This window comes from Macrosteles quadrilineatus, unplaced genomic scaffold (genome assembly GCF_028750875.1).
Source record: "Macrosteles quadrilineatus isolate MER2022 unplaced genomic scaffold, UCM_ALF_1.0 Scaffold_1__1_contigs__length_201487025, whole genome shotgun sequence".
NCBI classification, from domain to species: Eukaryota; Metazoa; Arthropoda; class Insecta; order Hemiptera; family Cicadellidae; genus Macrosteles; species Macrosteles quadrilineatus.
Window position 1 is genome coordinate 170,873,926 of NW_026542594.1, and position 20,435 is coordinate 170,894,360.

At 35.3% G+C, this 20,435-nt stretch overlaps 1 protein-coding gene and 1 long non-coding RNA gene across 3 annotated transcripts; one reads left to right on the forward strand and one right to left on the reverse strand.

Moving 5' to 3' along the window:
* Positions 1 to 1,861: 1,861 nt before the first annotated feature.
* LOC128983413 (uncharacterized) lies at positions 1,862 to 6,206 on the reverse strand. The gene is made up of 3 exons (XR_008489846.1): positions 6,120 to 6,206; positions 3,352 to 3,496; positions 1,862 to 1,963 (listed from the first exon to the last, which is right to left on the reverse strand). It is a non-coding gene; the product is annotated as an uncharacterized LOC128983413 (long non-coding RNA).
* Positions 6,207 to 7,003: 797 nt separating this feature from the next.
* On the forward strand, positions 7,004 to 20,053 carry LOC128983181 (nascent polypeptide-associated complex subunit alpha). 2 transcript variants are annotated; one of them, XM_054402369.1, is made up of 6 exons: positions 7,004 to 7,110; positions 11,849 to 12,108; positions 13,649 to 13,768; positions 17,012 to 17,107; positions 18,641 to 18,802; positions 19,566 to 20,053. In XM_054402369.1, the coding sequence occupies exons 2-6, from the start codon at positions 11,860 to 11,862 to the stop codon at positions 19,578 to 19,580; spliced, it is 642 nt and encodes a 213-aa protein (XP_054258344.1). In that variant the 5' UTR covers positions 7,004 to 7,110; positions 11,849 to 11,859; the 3' UTR covers positions 19,581 to 20,053. The 2 variants fall into 2 exon arrangements, with proteins under 2 accessions (XP_054258344.1, XP_054258343.1); XM_054402368.1 differs by lacking the exon at positions 7,004 to 7,110 and adding an exon at positions 7,117 to 7,267.
* The last annotated feature ends 382 nt before the right edge of the window (positions 20,054 to 20,435 follow it).

The following is a 20,435-nucleotide window of genomic DNA, read 5'->3' on the forward strand; positions in this document are numbered from 1 at the left end:
ACTTTGTTGTATTGCATTGCATATTTATCATGAAAACATCAAAAGAAATTTACAGATATTTTTAGTTGTACAGTTCATATTCTTTAAAGACATCAAGAGAGTTATCAAGATCCCTTAGTTCGCTGACGATATAAATCTGTGGAAAGTTGCTTCCCTCTATGATTATGAGTAATTTTGCCTTAGGCTTAATACTTTAATTTGAAATGGCAACCATACAAAGTAGGTATTTTAAGCCAAGTACCAGTATGCATGGAGATGAGTGTAGGATGGATGAGTGGCACGATTTTGTATCCTTGTTAGTGACTGCTGACATATTCCTTAGACACAGCTGTCAATTAAAAGCCCATACTTTGGGCCAATGGAAACTATAGGGACCTACAGTTTATAGTAGAATCCGAACCACATTTTTCCTTGGTATAAAAAAATTGGTCTAGTTATCAGGATAGTACTGCGGATAGTCGTAGTAAGGGCGTTAATTCAAACCACGAAGTATCACATCCACAGTACATGCCTATAAATATCCACAACTCGTGACCTCCTAGTAGCTGAATTACAGGATGACACCACCGTCTCAGTCTCTTAATGATGTCTTAGCTAAGACTTGACCAAAGATAATGGTTGATTCCACCAAGAATAAGTTAAAAATTGTTGGCATTAACAAAATTCTCTGGATATTGACTATTTCCCAGATTCTTATTGACTCGCCATGTGCGTTTGGGCTTTGGGCCAGACATTCAGCACATCTGTGCCAAGACCTCTGGCATTCTCAAAATGATCTGCTGTGCAAGACACTGCTTGAGCATCCATGATTTTTGTATCCATACCTGCTATATATCCAGTATAATTTTTATGTGCGGCAACAACTAGGGTCTTCGGTCTTACTGTGTATTCTGGTCGCTTTTACCAGCACAACCTTTTTCAATGTCTTAGGCCCCCAATACGGGAAGAATGAGCGTACGCCTAGTATAAATTGTCCTTAAAGTAGTTCTCGTATGTCAAGAAGTTTACAACATAGATTTACGAGGCTGGAGGACCTGAAGAAACAAATCGAGGAGTTCACCACGGGCCACTGGACCAAGAAGATCGAGAGTTTCGGAGTGTGTGTATCGGTGCGTGTGCTTCTGGGACAATAAACAGTATGTAAAAAGAATAAAATATATAACTAAAGTTTTGTAAAACAAACAAGTCATATAGTTTGTCAGTAACTCATTCTTTTAAATTTTTAATTGATTTTCTTTTCTTGTAAATTATAACGTTGTAAATTTATTTATCTTATTATTGTTGATCTTTGCCTTTTCAAAGTTTTCTTTTGCTTTACTTTTGTTGTTTTTCTTAATTTAATTTTGTTCATTACACGTTGAACAACACCCTTAAGCAGTCTTATGTCTCATTAACCTAACACCTCTAGACTATGAAGTTCAAACATTTATTCAGAGGAAAATTCTTGAGCGATTTTATTGGGTTGGCTAAATAGAGTTTTTGTTTCAACTTTTGAATTACTTATTTCATTTTTACAGTACACTCATTAGTCATTAAACACCAACATTATTTTATTTTACTAGCTATATATTAACTTTGCTTCTTAAGATTGTCACTCGCATATATAATATAAATATCATTTTATCTTTATGTATAGTTATCTGAGACATGTACGAACAAGAACAAAAAAAAAAAATATATCTAAAAAAAGAATATTTTTTCTATAAAACTGTCAAAATAGTTAGAAGATCAAAATAAAATATATAATCATTTTTACACGTTTTCTTTACAAATTACAGAGAAGTTTACTGGTAAGAATTTTAACAAAATTAACTGCTATAGATAAATATAAGGTTTATTGGTAAAGTATAAAAACAGAACATAACAATAAAAGGCAACATATAATAATAACTATAGCTGCCCTGTACAGCGGCCAACCTTCTCCATAATATTTTTGTCCAGAGCTGGGGCTACATCTTTCTTCCTGAAACAAACATTTTAATCTTGGTAAAGAAAGTCACAATTTTAAAATACTCAGGGGTGCCAAATTATGCGGGTTGGTGTAGTTGGTAGTTTCAAATAAAAAGGTCTTATTTTACAATAAATTACCATAGGTACCCTTAACTAAAAGTTTTTAACTGGTTTATTCCGCCTACAAACGTGCGACACAAACTCGATCTTTGAGGGGCTTTCATTGCTTGTTAAAGACACATGTTAACCTCTTGCCACATTACCAAGAGTTATTCTTCTTGCTAGAAGAATAACTCTTGTTAATGTGGCAAGAGGTAGATATCTTCCTGAGGAGGATCTAATTGGGAAGCTACAGGCTTTTATCGGACGCCTGAACTTGTAATTTCAAGAAAACAACTGTATGGGGTGCGCAATAATTTTATTTTTGGATGAAGTGCTTTATGGTCTTGGCCTGCCCCTGTTAACAGGATCAGCAACAGGTAAATTAAACCTTTTATATTTTGTCTAGGCCTATATTTCCCTGATCAAGTTAGTGCAAAGAAGTTTTTGTTGAATAATAGTTGTAAAGGCTTTAATTTCCTGAATTGAAATAAGTACCTGGGGACCGAGCCATGGCATAGTTTATTTTGATTGTAAAAGCAATATACAGGAATGGATGCTTTAGAAGAATTTGAAATTTATAAGACAATCAAAATTCAAGCTAACACATTATTAAACAACAAAATCAGTTTACAGTCTAACGCTCTGTATGATACTCTAATAAAAAAACAAGAACAGCTGATGAACAAGGAGCCGAGCTATACAAAGTCCACTGCCCAACCATCTTCCGCATCGCAGTCATGACCCTCATCTGCAACTGTGCGCACAAGGTTGGGGTTGGACATTGTAAGTTTTTGTCAGTAAGCCTACTCGTTTTGTTCATAAAACGTCTATGACTGTAAATAGTATATGTCCGTGTTTCGCATTTAAACTCTTGATGACCCTTTCGAAGTTACAGTGTTAAATGTTCTTGTACAAGATCTCATGATGAGGACTTAAGTCCTTAAAACCCGTAATCTATAAGGACTAAACAGGATCAATCTGGCAGTACTGAGGTAATTTTATACCTTTTATAGTTGGTTCATTGATCTCGAGACAAAACAACTCAAATATGAAAATGAATATTATGTTATTGATATATTTTAACGTAAACAGTAGGGCAATTACAATGTTGGTCATAATTGTTTTTATACAGTAGGCCAACATTTGGTGGCTTTTGTTCATAAATTTGGACTACTTAACAACTGTTTGGATTAGGCGGGATAGTTCATCTTCTCGTTGCGAAGCACGGGCACAGAAGCTAGTAAATTATTAAGTGATTTAATAAATAACTCTATATATAATATTTACAATAAACTATACCTTCAAAAACCTGGCTGTTTAACGGATGATATGGCAGACATACACTTATCTCACTAGGTGCTCTTCCTTAAGTTCTTTTACGGGGTACAGCGGCCTATAATTAGTATTCCTTTCAGCGCCTTCTGAAGGAGGGTGCATCCATCTCCTGCAAATGAGTAGGCAGTTATGAGTTGTAGTTAATAGTAGAACGAGGATAGCTATTTCCTAGGTACGTTTGAGACGAAAGCAGGAAAAGTCTATATTTTGTGCTCTTCTGGTATAGTACTCCTGCACCCCAGTGGCGGATACTTAGTTTAAACAAATTTTTGGAGAGGGAGGGGGTACCCCCGAACCTCTCAGACACCCTGGTCCCCCCCCCCCCCTTGTGACTGTTCTAGATCCACCACTGACTGCACGTCATCTTTTCTAGGGTCAGGATATCAAGCACTACGCCGTGAGTACCCTTAAGCTACATTTCCATTCCTACAAGTCGCAGGCACAAGTCGAGGCACATGTCGAGACCATGACGAGGCACATGTCGCACGTAGTTTGTCATGCTGTTTCCATTCCAGGCACAAGTCCCGCGACTACAACTGGCAGGCAAGGCAGTGTTCTCTTTTATTGTGATGTGGTGACGTTCGGTGGCTGATTTTGATTATATTGTGTTCTACAAATCACCATGGATGACATAACAGCCTCTGTTTTTTTAATTATGGCTGGTGCATACAATGAACTTAGAAGAAAACTACCTAGATAGTGGATAAGAAGTTTTTTGGCTAAAAGAGCATTGGAAGGTGCATTTAATCAATTGATGAGAGATTTGCGCGTACAAAGTGGCTTTGAAAATTTCCTCCAACGGACTCAACGAAATTTGAGGTTATGATTACCTGTCATTTATGAGCATGCGGTAGTTTGGAGGACCTGCGGGCGCATGTTTTGTCGCGCAGTTGGCGGGCACAAATTTGTGCCGCGACTTGAGCCAGGATGTTTCCATTCCTACAAATTTGGAGATTTGTGCCGGCACAAATTTGCAGGAATGGAAACGTAGCTTAAGATCCTTTAAGATTGGCCGGCAATGATCCAAATGCCACACAACTGTAATAATCCTAAAGGTTCTGGACAGCATCGTTGTATCATCTGCAAATAATAATGTTTTCCCATTCAGATTAAGGCAGGTTTTTGTATAGGTTAGGCCTAATACCCTTAACCTCATTGACGGGTAGGGCAGTCAAAATCGAAGCAAAAATTAAAAGCCGAGTAGGCTAAGTTTATGGGAAGATTTCATTAGCTTAGTGTAGCCTAATGTTTTTAATATCATAAAATAAAAATGTCTTAAAATATTATTAGACTAGCCTAGGCTATTCATGGGGTTACAGCTCTTTTGCTTGATGCATTGAAATGGATTTGATGAAGTAGAACTACATATTACAACAAGTACTATTACCCCTGATCTATTTAACTGCACAACTATACTTATTATTTATTTTAACGTCTGTGATAGAGCCTATATATTTGATAGGCTACGCATAAAAAATGTGACTGTGATAATAGGCCTATATCGCTATTGATCAAGTAGCCTATATAGGCTACCGTGAGTTAATGTGTCTCAGACGAAGTCTACAAAGAGCACAACTCAGTAATCAGATATTTATAATCAGTTATTTAGTAGTCAGATTATTCAACGACCAATAAAATGGGCCTACTTAATTACTTGATGTCTTTAAGATGGCTAAGTTATTTTGTTAGTAGTATCAACTAAGTTTAGACTAACCTACAAGGTTTATTATCACACATAAAAATGTTTTGATGGCCGTTGCCCTGGCGGTAGGTTAGTTGCGCATTTGCTACCTACAAAATCCGGGCCCTGTAGGGTGGGTTATAATGCGGTAGAATGGCGATAAACTTAGGTTAGTTGCCCATTAACGCCTTGAACAATAGATCTCTTGAAATTGTAAAGAGCAATGAAGCGTAGTCCTACGAAAAAGCCAGTCTACCGAAATAGGCAAATCATTATGAATTTAATGTGTAGCCTACCATGTAACCTTGTAAGTTATAGCCATCCACCTCCACCTGTCACATAAAGCCACAATAATCAAAGAAAAAATCACACTACTCCAGCTGCTGAGAGTATCAAATACGTACATAGGCTATGCTATAAAATGCTAAAAACTCAATTGGTAAACTAAAACTGTCATACGAAAAACTTTATACTTTGTCAGCATCTTATAAAAATAAAAATATAAAAATACTGGTGCACTTGTTGCTCGAAATCGATCAATAGTCTAGTACCGGAAGTTATATTAAAACTAGGTAATAGTCATAATTTTCTAATTTTTTATTAGGCCTAAAAGCGCAGTATGCAACTAATGGATAGACTAGGCCTATTTGATGTATCGATTCATTCGGTTAGCTAAGTTAGGTTAGGTTAACTTTACTAACCAAACTTGATATATTGAATGAAATAATCGATTTATTGATCGATATATTTATTCGAATTATAGTGTAGGACGTAAGTGCAGTTTAATTTTAAAATTGATATATTTTAAATGATGATTATTAATTAATATTTTCAATTTGATAGTGTCAATCGATATTAGCGAAGTCCAGGAAACTGTACCCCCAATTTATTTTAAAGGCTACCAGAAACTAATTTGAATTTGCTTGAAACGTTAATATTCTAATGACCATGTCCATGTCAATAAGTTACACCTTTCAATTTTGTGATGACAAAAATGGTTCTTTAAACTGTAGTAGTTCTTGTAACTTAGGCCTAAATTGAAAATACACACCTAAAATACAAATTTGTATGACAATTTGACAATTGAAATTGACAAACAATAAATTCTCCAAAATCCAACCTCAAACTTACTAGACAGTAGGAGTAGACAGACAGACAGAGCTAGAGCAGCACTCCAGCTCCAGCAGCAGCAGATCTAAGAAGAGAAGAAGAAGAAGAAACGCAGAACAGAACACGAAACGAGACGAAGGAAGGCTGAAATTTGGGTGGAGTAGAGGTAATTCAAAGAAGTCGTGGGAATTTTCAGAAGTGTAGAGGGTAAGCGACCGCACCGCGAAACACGTGACCACGGCGAAGCCACGCCCTTCCCCCAGAAGGGAGGGGCCGGGACCTAGCTGACCGATTTGAGTTGTCGGTACCAACTTGATATGTGATTTAAGTGAAATGGTACCTAGATGAAAGGTTGCCTAAAAGAAGGCCTCCCGTGAAGTTGCTACTTCGAAGGCCGCTGCAGGGGGCCGTGGTACAATTGAGACGCTGTGTTACAGCGTATATAGCATGCGAATATAGGGAAATGTACAGCAAAATTAATTAATATTAATGTATATGTAAACTTATAGCTAGTGTAGTGTTTCTAGTTTTCTTGTTTTGTTTTACTAATCCTCATAGTGTTTAATTCGTCAAATATTTATTTGTTATTTATAATCATTTTTTCTGTTAAAATATCTACAGTTAATTGTCTGTTTATTCAATTGTATAATAGTATATTTATTTATAAGCATTTAAAATTGTAATAATTATTAGTATTTACGTCTATCAATTTTAATTGTTTAACACCCGTTCACAATGATGACTTGACAAACTGTGAGAATCAATTTTTCTATCGGTCTGCTATTACAAAGCTAAAAAGATACGAACAGCTGTTTGTTGTGATGAAATACACCTCCCCCTCCCGCCATCGATACTTCCTTCCCTTTCTTGTCCACTGTCGGCCGAAGGCTTGTTTCTATATTTATAAACACGTGTTCCTTAATTTTTTACCGGTGAGTTATTTTGATTAAATTTAAAGATACATGCTTGATATCCAAAAGTGTGCTAGGTAGTTTTGGCATTGGTTTTGTAAAGTTTTAAGATAAGAATATTTCTTGGAAATCATTTATTGTAATAGTGACCTTCAGCAGGTGGCCCAATTTTTCTGAAGTAAGCATTGTCAGGCATTTTCGCTTTTGTAAACCAAGTAGGCCTAGACTACTTAATGCTATTGTAGTATAGTAATATTATTAATATAGTTTGGCTTATTTACATGCAACATCATGCACCCCAGTCTAATAGAAAGGATAGGCTAGGTTTAGTTAGACTGTTCGATCAAGAAAACAATTGAACCTTGTAGCCTAACTTCTGCCAGGGACGGACCTTAACTTGTCATCACTCATCAGGATGTCAACACATAACTTAAATATGCTATACCCCAGGGTGAGGTGGAGTAAATGCACTTAACCTGGCTCTTCATCACTTAAGGATCACTTTCAGGAAGGTCTATTTGCTCTATAGGCCCTAACTTAGTAAAACTTAACCCTCCGAGTGTCCATAGTTTAGGCCTTAATGTCCGCCTATTTGTGGCGCATTTGCAAGGTTTTATTAAAACGGATCTGAAAAGCTTAAAACAATGTTAATTCTACTGTTCTATATACCATTTTGTTTGGAAAATCATGGGCTTCAATATCATACATAACACCTAAGGAATATTTGTTTGAAAAAAAATTTTTTAGGTAAAAATTAAAATTTTTTGGAAAAATTGAAAAAAAAAAAAATAAGTTCGCGCACAATGAAATTGTATAAATTATAGGCCTATAAATATTTGAAAATAGCCACTTTGTTCTAAATTTTATGAGGATTACAAATATATAATAATATTTTAAGGAAGTAGATTTGCAAATAAATAAGTTATGGGCACAAAACAGATTTCAGTACATAAGTTAGCGTTTAGCTAAGAATGCATAGGTAGCCTAACCATAGCTAGGAATCTGGCTGATAATTTACATCAATATCACTAACCTACTTCTTCAGGATCATCAACCAGCCCTTCAAAATCACTTAAATCTTCTTATAATGCACCACGTATATCACTACTTTTGATTTTTAACACTAAAACAATGATAAACATAATAAAACACATCAGTCATCGGTCCGAGGTTAACTAACCTGTTTACAAATACGCACGTCAGCTGTCTGCTACAATTACGATCGGCTCGGAGAACATAAAGCGCTTAGAGACAGACCTCTGGAGAAAGCTTAGAATATAATGAAAAGAACGATTGATACCAAACTCGATCCAGTTCAATCCGATTTTGTCAGTCATAGAGCCTTCGCCGTAAACAGTGTTCGTGAGTCGCTGCAGCGACGCATGACACTCGGAGGGTTAAGTTAGCGGGATTTGCATCAAAAGCTTCCTTTTTTATCATACTTTGTGTATAACGGTATTATAACGCTATATGGTAACTATTGAGTAACTTCTTAGTGCCTCTTAACAAATGTTTAGGTAAGTTAAGCTAAAGTTAAGTTGGTAGTTATATTGACCTCCGAACCTAGGCCTATCACGCATTTTAGCTTTTATTTAGACATCTCAGGCTGGTGGGGCGAACTTTCTGCAAATTCGGGGCTGTATTAAGAGTTTTGAAGTTAGGTTTGAATGCTTGTATTTTTTAAATAGTGTAGTGTTTTGGAGTGTTTTTATCTAGGCTAAAACTTAAGGGTTTTAATTGTACGAAAAAAAGTCTTGGTAATGTAAACCAACATCTTAATACATTATAACTTAATCTAGACTTTACCTTATCGGTACAGTACACGTATCTTAGCTTTTATTTAGACATGTCAGGCTGGTGGGGCGAGCTTTCTGCTAATTCGGGGCTGTATTAAGGGTTTTGAAGTTAGGTTTGAATGCTTGTATTTTTTAAATAGGCTAGTGTTTTGGAGTGTTTTTTATCTAGGCTAGGCTAAGGGTTTTAATTGTATGAAAAAATTCTTGGTAAATGTAAACCAACATCTTAATACATTATAACTTGATCTAGACTTTACCTTATCGGTACCTAATCCAACCTACCTTCAAAGGACCCACAGTCACGAATTCACATAACTTAAAGCCTGACCGACCACCACGACATGCCTTTTCTGACATAAAAGGAGTTGGCTGATGTTCCAGAAGTTTGGTTCAGTAATTATGTTAGAACAGCACCACTTTACTACATTAGTTAAGTTGATCCCATTTTAGCAAATTTCATATGAGGATTAACTTCTTTTATACAGTAGGCCTATAATAAGTTATTGCGATTCCATTTGTAGATGTCGTTTGTCCCAGCGTAAGTTAAGTTATTGGCTACCTCGTTTATTCAAACATTGTTCATTTTAACAGCAAATCTTCAGTATAGGCCATAACTTAATATTCATAAGCTTTTTTTTATGATATAACCCAGTTACAAGAACAGTTTTAATCAATTAATTACCTTTTTGGTTTTTCTTGCCTTGAAGTTCTTGTTGGTTTTTGATACCTGATGCGCATTTCGCCACAGGTTGTGGCATCTTCAGAGTTCACTATCCTACACTTACATTCTGATATATACACAGTTTATATACACAAGAGTCACTGTACCGGCTACACACCTGCATACCAAGTCAAAAACTGTCCTATACCACTATACGCATAGAAGCAAGCACAAAGGCCCGACCAATAGAAAAAGACAGAGGAGTATACAAAATAACCTGCAATCCACCATGTAACAAACAGTATATTGGCTACACGAATAGATCATTTTCCCAACGCTTCAAAGAACACAACACTAGTCACTACAAAAATCCAACCTCAATAGTAGCAAAACACCTCAAACAAAACCATACTCATTCAATAACATTCCCCGATTCCCTTACTATCCTGAACAGAACCCAGTCAAAAACCACAGCCAAAATACAGGAAAGCTACCAAATCTATAAACAAGTTACCGAATCTGGACCTGACAGCCTACTTAACATAAAAGAGGACTTCAATAACTCCATCATCTTTAAGACCATGTACGAAATAGAAACCAACCGATTTGGCAACCCCGCAGAAACTAGACAACGTCGCAGATACAACAATTCTGGGAATTCCACACCCCAACCCGTCCATCCACCAGACACTCTTTCTGTCAGTCTAACAACGATCCCGGCACAAGTAAACACCCCGCGCTCGCAACACACGCCCGCCGCGCCGCGAGTGTAAACACTACCATGTGAACCGGTACAGTGACTCTTGTGTATATAAACTGTGTATATATTAGAATGTAAGTGTAGGATAGTGAACTCTGAAGATGCCACAACCTGTGGCGAAATGCGCATCAGGTATCAAAAACCAACAAGAACTTCAAGGCAAGAAAAACCAAAAAGGTAATTAATTGATTCATAAGCTGTGAAAAATTATGGTATAACTTATTTAGATTCAGGAGGTAGGTATAAAAAACTAGGCTATAAAGGACCAGTCAGTAAGATATCAGAATTTAAAATTCAGAGCTTTAAAAAAAATAGTAGGCTATACCAAAGTGTTTTTTTAGTACGGATATTAACTAATAACGGAGAAAATCCAAAAAAATGTAAATTTAAAATTCCCAGGTCATTTTTATGGAGAATATTGTAAAATGTTGTAGTTTGCTTGTTTATGGATATATTTTGATCAAACTTGGCAAATTGATACTTTAAAGCTACCGTACCAATTAATATTTTACCAATAACCACACTTAATTAGTTTTCTTATAGCAGCAACCCTACGTACATGTTTAACCTAAGTTAATGGTATTTAAATAGATTTAATTGAAAATAAATTCAGACTAATGGAAATTCACTTAGTCGGCAGGTTTGCTATGGCGGGGGTATTTAACAAACAAATAGTATCAGGAGGAAGGATTTAACCTTTGGTAGGCCTAAGTAAAATCAAAATAATATTTTTAAACCTTTCTACAGATACGAGATTTCATACCACACAATATTCAATAAAGTTTGTATCCAAAAAACTATTAGGCCTAGAGATATAATTCAGTAAAATAAAAAGTGTTAGAAAGCTCTCAAAAAGTTCTAACTTACCTATATGATGCTCGAATGCCCCACTGTATTCATGTCCACCGAAGATGGGGCAAGTGCATACTCAGTGTAGTCTAAGTTAGGAAAACTTTAAAACTTTTTTAATCAGAACTTTTTTTGATTCACATGAAAATGTTGAGCCTAATAAAAAACGTTTTTGAAAGTGCATAGTAAAAAATGAAGTTTCTAACATTAAATGGGCGCTGAAACTTGGTCAAAGTTGAACTTTTGATTTTAGGGGGTGCACTTATCCCATCTCACCCTATTCATTTATACCTATTTAAATCTAGCTATCTCAAGCTAGTCTAGGCCTATAATTTTGATATTGCAGCCTATTAAGTTAATTCAGCTAGAGTTATCTTAGTATTATTTGTAACTTATGGGTAAGTTAGCTGATTGTTTATAAGTTAAGCTAATGAATGGGTCTGTTGTACTGTTGTATAAATATTTAGCCATCTTGTTAACATTGTATCCATTTTTGTAAAATGGTGTTTCATTGGAAAATAAATAAATAGGCTAAGTTAAACTTAATAATGTACAAGTTAAGCTTGGATCATACACTGACAAACATGCCATCCTTTCACAAAGTTTCTTGGCTCAACACTTTAAATAAGATCTAGCCTAAAATATTGCCCTAACTAAGTCTGGAATTTAAATTTTTTTATCTGTCCATTTTAGTGACTGACAAAATGCCCGAACTCAAGGAGCTGCAGAAAAACCTCGCCCAGACCCAAATTACGGATGAAGCTCAAGGGTCTGGGACAGAATCAGATTCTGATGACACAATTCCCGAGCTGGAGGACGCTGGGGGAGCAGCTGGTGGGGCTGGAGCCTTCCCTGGCCCTGGAGGGCTCTCTATGGATATGGTCAGTAAGGCAAAGCAATCTCGTGGCGAAAAGAAGGCTCGCAAGATCATGTCTAAGCTGGGACTAAAACCTGTAAGTTTTTTTTTATCAACATTGATAATATTTATTTACCAGTATTTCTTCTAGCTGTCTTGTTTTTAATGGACAATTCTTCGTGTTGTCATTAAAAATGGATTATTTTTCAATACAGTGTTTTTTGCTGTGGTAAAAAAGACATAGGCCTAGGCGTACCATAATATTTTTTTGTTCATGCATGAGACGATATTTGTTTAGGCCCTGGAATTTATCAGGGAAAATAAATTAGGCGTTCTTGGGTACCGTAACACTGTAGGCTAAATCAATTGTGTAGGGAATGTCAAAGAAGAAAGTATGAATAAACTCAAATTTGTGTAAGTCTAAAACTTAGGCTGTTTATTCTTGTTAAATGTTCTTGAATTTTCTCACTGGAAGATGGTATTTGGCTGGGATTTTCAACCTGAGAGTCTTTTACTTAATATTTAATACTTCTTTTCGAGTATAGTGCAATATAGGCTACTATGTGCGTGCCTATACTAATGTATGGAATGAAAGATGTCAAGTTTTATTTAAATTTGGTATTTAAGGGTGTGTGAGTTGAAATTTATGAGTCGAATCGAGGTTGGTAAAAATACTCATCTAGGTGACTTAAAATAATAATAATATCAGGCTGTCTTCACTCAATTATAAAATTTCTCGCTTATGTTCGGATGAACAAAGAAACACAATTTTTGTCGGTAGGCCTACCAAGTTACAGTAGGTAATTTCATTAGCCTACTAAACTTATCTTAGGCCTATAGCAGTTGCTACAAAAGGAACTCTGCTGCGTTCAATTAAACACAAAGGCTGCATGTTGTTTGTGAATTTTGGAAAGTAAAGCAGTCTATGTTGACAGATGTTTGTTCACATTACGTTGTCACTTTGTTTACCAAAGACAATGGCACGAAATATAACTTGCACAAACAGAAACTGTCTTTCCATGTCCTAACCTTAAAAATATGCTTTTGTAATTTATTTAGGAATCCTTGCTCGTAATTTCACTTAAGTCTTGCTCTTGCGTTATCCTAACCAAACAATTTAGACTTTTATCTGTTAACAACTTTATGTTGACAGTAATAGTTACGAAATAACTAGCTATAGGCCTATTGAAGATCCTGCTTTGATTTTACCATACTGTAGGCCTACATGTATTTAAATTAAAATGCTTCCTGAAAATTAATTTTAAAGCTCGACACTTTTCTGAGATGTTTTTCTTAAAAATACTCGGAGAGTGCTTGCACACCCCTAATATTTAACCTAACTTTAACTGAGTCAACTTACTTTTACCGTCGTCCGTTACACAATGTTCCTTAAAGACTTCATATGTAAGCCTACGGCAACTTATTATTGAATCTCTGAAGAGGATCTTTAGTTATTACTGATAATTTATTATAAATTGGTGTTAAGCTTAGACATTTTGAGAAAAATAGACCATCATGTAGGAATTATAAATTAGAACCATAAATGAGCCTCGGACACTTTTGACTCCAAACAATTAGTGACATGTTTGTGTAACTGTTCCAATGCTACAAACAATCTGATTTAATATTTTTTTCAGATTCAAGGTGTTTCAAGAGTAACCATCAGGAAGTCTAAAAATATATTGTTTGTAATAAACAAACCTGATGTATTTAAGAACCCTGCTTCAGACACCTACATTGTCTTCGGTGAAGCTAAGGTAAAAAGATTTATAGATTGTAATTTTTGTAAAACAAATAAGTTACCTTAATTTCTGTTGAATTCTGTTAGCTGCCTAAGTCTATCTATCTTTATGCACGTTTTTACTAAGAAACATATGACTCTTAATGTACAAATTTTGTTCTTCAATGTAAAATACATAAGAAGAAGTTCATAACAACTTGCTCTACAACTCATGAAATTTTAGTAAATATGTCGACAAACCGGCGATAGGCCTAGCTAAAAGATCATTAGGCCATCAGTTTATTCTGGCAAAAACATAGACTTCTTTCGTTAAGTGTTCCAAAACAGTTGGTAAGAACAACAAAACATAGATGTATGGTATTTTCATAGAAATTTCTCGTTCATTTTAAAAATTAACTGGTAGGCAGCTTACAGAATTTGCATGTAATCTCACTACGTTTAGTCGTTTAAGCTGGGAAGTGTGAAACCATCAAGTAATTATAAGCAATGTGTCATAGTCCTAAAAGCTATTTATATCATGTAAGTGTAGATGCAAGGAAAATTTTAAGGTGGTATTAAGAGTGAAAACATGGTGGGATAGAGTTGAGTAGGCAATGAAGAGATCATAAGAATTTTTGTGAGAAGAATGCCAAAAGGGAGAATTCTAGGGGAGTGTGAATAGTAATTTTTGGGTTCGAATCAAATACTTTTATTTAATTGATATTACTGTAAAAATGAATAATTTCCTACATATTCATGGTTTTCCAACAACAATTAATTACAGTATCAAACATTATCAACACCTTTGACTCCTAACATGATTATATCAAGAAAAAAAACATTAAAGATAAAGGCTTAACTTTTTTACTACTAAGATAGGTCATAGCCAAAAATTAGGTGAAGAATTTTAGGAATAAACATGTTTGCAGCATCATTTTGACAAGATAATGCAACACAACTGGTTACTTTTTTCCAACCAACACAATAACGGGTTGTTTAATTTAAACTTTTAAAAACATATAAATGCATTCAGTTAGGGGTCTGCGGTTCACCGAGTACTAGCCTAATTACGTACAGTAGTCTGTTCTGGTACAGAATATAACAAATTAATTTCAATTCAATTCACTGTCGTTGGTTAGGAGCACATAAAAAGGTTTATCAGATGATTGTTTAGGATTTTCATAATTTATTACTAGAATAATAGGGCAATAAAAACCATTAGCAGTACCAAAACCATTAATATTTTATGACAACAATAATTGTTGTAGGCAAGTCATCTACTTCCAAGAACTTGTTGAGTCAGTAGTTTAGTTATATAAAGTTTTATCACTTGTATTCCTTTATGACTTCCATGTTTTATTTAATTTAATGTTTAAAGAAAAAGTCAGAATAGAAACACTAGAAAGGCAAAACAATGGAAGGGTGGGATGTGTTGGACAATGACATCGGAAGGAGCGGGCCACTGTGAATGGCAAAGGAGTGGGGGGAGGGTAGGGTGCAACCTTGAAGCTATATTTAGACTAGAGGGCTGGCTTGGCCGGGGATTGTAATAACAGGACAATGATACAAGGGAATCTTTTGCCCGGTTTGACTCCAGATTCTCTTTTTCCGTGAAGAAACTTTGAATCTATGCTAAAGACTGTGAAGTGCAGTTCTAACCTCATAGCTTATTAGTTGCTACTCAGACAACACTTTCAGACTTATTTCATCATTCTACTGTACTTTAAGTTCACGTTACAAAAAGTAGATCCTAACATGAACTAAGCTAAGAGAATTTATTTAAAAGTTATACAAATAGATATCTGTCTGATAAACTAATACAATCTTAATTGCTGCTAAATATAGGATATTGTTAATTAATGAAATAAGAATGGTTGACAGTACGGTATTGTGTTTCCATGCCAGTTGGTTGCATTAGGCCCAATTCACACCGAACGGACGTCGGGCGGAGACGTGGCACGGACGTGGCGAGGACATATGTCCGTTCCTCGCCTCCCCATGTAAACAAATTGGTCAATGCACACACAAGTGACGTGGCGCGGGCGGCCGCCCTCTCGCCACCGCCACGTCGCTTCGGCGTCCCTCGTGGCGTATCGGAAGTGGCATGTCCGTAGCGCGCCCGTTGTTCGGACTGCAAATATTGTACTATACTTACCAAACTTCTTGTGTATAGTGTGCTTGTACTTACCAACCTTGTTGTGTAGAGTTGTTTTTGTGTGTAGATTGTGAGTTGTTTCTTCAATATGTGAGATGACATTGAATTTAATATCAAATTTTGTGAGGAAGTAGAACAATTCCCTTGTTTGTACTAATTAAGTTGAAAGAAATTAACTAACACCATTAACATTAATAGAAATTAGCAAAAACCAAAGCGTCTAGTCTACATACAGGTTGTCTCGCCACTGTACCGTCTCTTCACCGTCCCTTCGGTGTGCATTGAACACGCCACGTCACTGCCACGTCTGTGCCTCGTCCGTGCCACGTCTCCGCCCGACGTCCGTTCGGTGTGAATTGGGCCTTAAGCCTATCGTATTGGAGGATTGTAAGCTAGGCAGCTGAACGGAGTGATTTTAATGACAACAAAATTATCGTCCTTGAAAATGGTCGTATATACTTTAGAGGAAGATGTCATAATATGCTGACGTTGTGACTTAATAATACGAAGCATGAAATGTTGGGATGAAATAAAACAACACAATACCATGATTTATTTGGTTGAAATTAGAGATTATTTCTAGGTTTGTTTCCTATTCGAATGTTCGAAAATACTCATTAAGATCGAGTCGGGCTCGAATACTAAAAAGTATTCATTCAACTATTCAAACTTTTGAATATCCGCACACTCCTAGAGAATTCCCAGGAATACGGAATTAATGGTGTTAGAGAGAAGAAGATCTAGAGGAAACCCTAGAAGGTGGATATATGAATGGAGAGACAAGACGGGGGTGAGATGACGGAGAAAGATGAACTGTGAAGGGGAACAAAATGTTTATAGGGCCATGTCAACCCAGACCCTGGAATTACTGAAACATAAGAGGATATATTATGCAATAATAATTATGGATTTAATGAGCTTTCCTATAATCATCGTGGGCTGGCAAAACAAAGTTCTTTAATCTTTAGTCATGTAAACTAATGTTCTGTGAATTTTTATACTAGCTGGTTTTAACAAACTTTCAAGGCTATGTTTTATACAGTCATATGAAACCTGGGATATCAGCTTTGTGTTTTACCTTACCTATTCTATCTATACTAATAATTGCAATTTTTTTATCTACAGATTGAAGACCTTAGCCAGCAGGCCCAAGTTCAGGCCGCTGAGAAGTTTAAGACACCTGAGGTAGCAGCGGCAGCCGATGCAACAGGCAGCACGACCGTGAGTTTTAATTAATTTTTATATTCACCCGTACTAACTTTGTTTTGTTATTCATGTAAGTTCAACAGCTATGCCTATTTTAGAAAGTGTTGTAAGAAAAATTGTTAGTTCTAACTTTGTAAATTATGTGTTTGCTATACCAGCATATGGATAAATTTTCATTTTTAAGATTATTTTTAAACTTTTAAGCCTACTGAAGTCCTATAATCTTGTAGGATCTTCAAAATTTAGCATAGGTTATTCCAGGAACCTATATGCTTGCCCCACCAAGGAACCTCACCTTTCGATAGGAGGAACACAGTTATATTATATTTTCAACCTTCAAAATATTGTATGCTCACTTTGAGCTAAAAAAGTAAAAAAAAAAAATGTTTCAAGTAGTAGGTTTAGCTGTAGGCCTGTAGATTTTCAAAAACTTGGGTCAAATTTGTTATGTTCAGATATCAGGATCAGACCCAAACCCAAATTTCATATCTGACACTTTCCGTCAAGTCTCAATTATAGCCTAAACTGTATATTTTGTCTTTTAGATAGAAAACAAAATCTTATCTTTAACTCACCTGTTTTTTATGTGAATAAAGAACAATGTTATTGATTTAATACACTATCGACTCGTCAAACATAATATAATAAGAGTGCAGATGAGCTAACTATCAACAATTACAGTAACGCTTAACACTAAATTTTTACAATAATGTTGTATTTATTATCCTCGTTTTCAAATTTTACTTTCGTCAGCCTACCAGTGAAAAATATTGTCGAAGATGAAGTTGTATCATGCAATACCAATTTCTCATTTAGTCGTTTATCGGCTGTTTGCTACACAATTAATCTAACAAAGCATAAATAAAAAAGACCTACCGAGTTTAGGTGAAAGTCAGTTTGCGTCAAGTTTCCTGTTACTACGAGCGCTGCAACAGCATTGTGCTATAAAATCAGTTTTCAACTGTGTGTTAGTTCCGCCAATGACCATCTTGGATCACCAGAGGTCTTTCCTTTTACTTCTTCATCACATCAAGTTTTGAAAGTTAGTTGTTTAAAGTGCTTTAGCCCACACAGCGGCTGTCTTCATCAGAAGATGACAGACGTATAACGCTTGAAATTGTTAATTTTAAGTTATGTTGGTAATTTCTTTCATGGCTATGAGTTTAACACTCAAGTTGTCTTTCTATATTACCCACACTCATACAGCATATCCTCACATTTATATTATCTTGAATTATCTTGGAAAACTCCAGGAATTTACCCAGACTTCCGGGTATTCAAAGTCCGGTCATCAGAAACATCGGTTTAACGAAAGACCAATCACGGGAAACAATTATCGGTTTTGCTGAGACCGCCAAATATGCTCACATTTTGCCGTGATCGTGCGAGACGATTACCAGTGTCGCCAAGACCGCAAGCTTGGGACGCTTTGCTGAAGATTGGATAGCTCTATTTTAGGAGTATTTTTTTTAATGGCATTAGCATTTTTTAAGCTTTCTGTAAGTGAACAGTCCAAACCATCTATTCTACGATGTGTATTGTGTTCAGGTGGTGGCACCCATACAAGAGGAGAGTGAGGAAGAAGACGTGGATGAGACGGGGGTGGAGGAGAAGGACGTCGACCTGGTAATGTCACAAGCAAATGTCAGCCGTGCCAAGGCCGTCAGGGCGTTACGCAACAATCAGAACGACATCGTTAATGCTATTATGGTGAGTGTTATTTGCATTGTAACCAGGAGAAATGGTATTATTACTTTACTAGTCCAGAAAATACATGGACAAATGACTTAAAATGTTTTTGTCATACTACTCTATTGCATACGAAACCATAAAAAAAGTCAAAGTCTGTTCAAAGCAGTTTTTGAGTAGTGCGGGGCCCAGTGCAAGCAATTGAAGCTTACCTTTACTACCATAACGTTAAAACCTTAAAAAAATTTGGATTTTTTAAAGAAATAGCTTTTATGTATATAGCAGAAGGTTTTAAGATTATATTAATAAATATAGCATCCATTCATAGCACACTGCACAACTAAACTTCACAAGCAAGACAAGAAATGAATTGAATATTTATCTATTAACCAAAAACCTCTGAAGTCATGGAAATTACTAAAAAGTCCCCTAAGTTAAGAGGTTTTCTTCAGTGCCACTGAAATAAAATAGTCCAACCATTTTATTTTATTTTTTCATCCTTAATAAGAAATCCAAAAAGAGATTAGGTTTTTTTCAATTATTTAGTCAAGTACATTTATAACACACTCATGAATTATGACCAACTCATGGTTTCTGAAATGCAAGTGTGCAATACATTTTGTTTATTCAGTTGCTTTGCCAGCTTAACTACTTTTAAAACTTAAATGCTTAGGTATTTTAAAAAGTATAACCAGAACTTATAATTTATACATATAAGTAGCTTGCTTCATTTGTAGTGTTTAAAGGTTTAAGGATTAGTAATAATTTCTTTTTCTTTTTTCAGGAACTTACAATGTGAAGAGATTCAACAACCTTATTTTATTGATTTAATTTCTTAAGTCTTAAGTTTTTTTCAACGAATACTTTATTTGTGTTAAACACCATTTTTGAAGAATAAAAAATATTCTGAACTGAACGCCCAATAATAGATACCAGTTAATTGGTTGTAAGATTTGAAACTGGTTATGTATGACTGGTGTTGGAATGAGTTATAGTTAGGATTTACAACTTTTCAAATGTTGGTGAATGATCTAAAAAATTATTAATTATACAAAAAGTGTGAAAGATGATTTAGTTATGTTAAATTAAAACAATTTTTTCTAAAGAGATTGGAAATGTGTTTGTGCACATTGATTTATAGAGTAGTCCGAATTGGGCATTATTGATTGTTACCGGCAAATATCAAGTCCTTTGTCTCATTGGAAGTTTTTTTTTCAACTGTGTACAATAGTTGAAATCTATTTTGTATTTAATAAACTAGTCTATAGTGCACACTAGTGTTTTATTGAATACCTTTTGTACTTCTTAGTTCATCTGACAACTCGTTTTGAAGTTGCTATTAGTAAAATAATGGCATAACCTTAACATAGAATGTTACATCACTAACATTAAACTCCAAATTGTGATTTACTCTCCATATTGTATGATTAAAAGTAAAAAAGTTACACTATTTTGAATGCGTAATTGTTTGAAGATTGAACATAAACTGGCACTACAGCTTGTGTGGCCAATACCACTGGTCTTCGCTTTCTGCACACTAACTCATCAGCTATCATGGAAGTTTCTTCACACTTGCTTGGAATTCAATAAGTTTCAAAGTCGCTTATTAAGCATCACCAAAATCAACTAAATTGTGTGTGTGAAACGTTTTTAT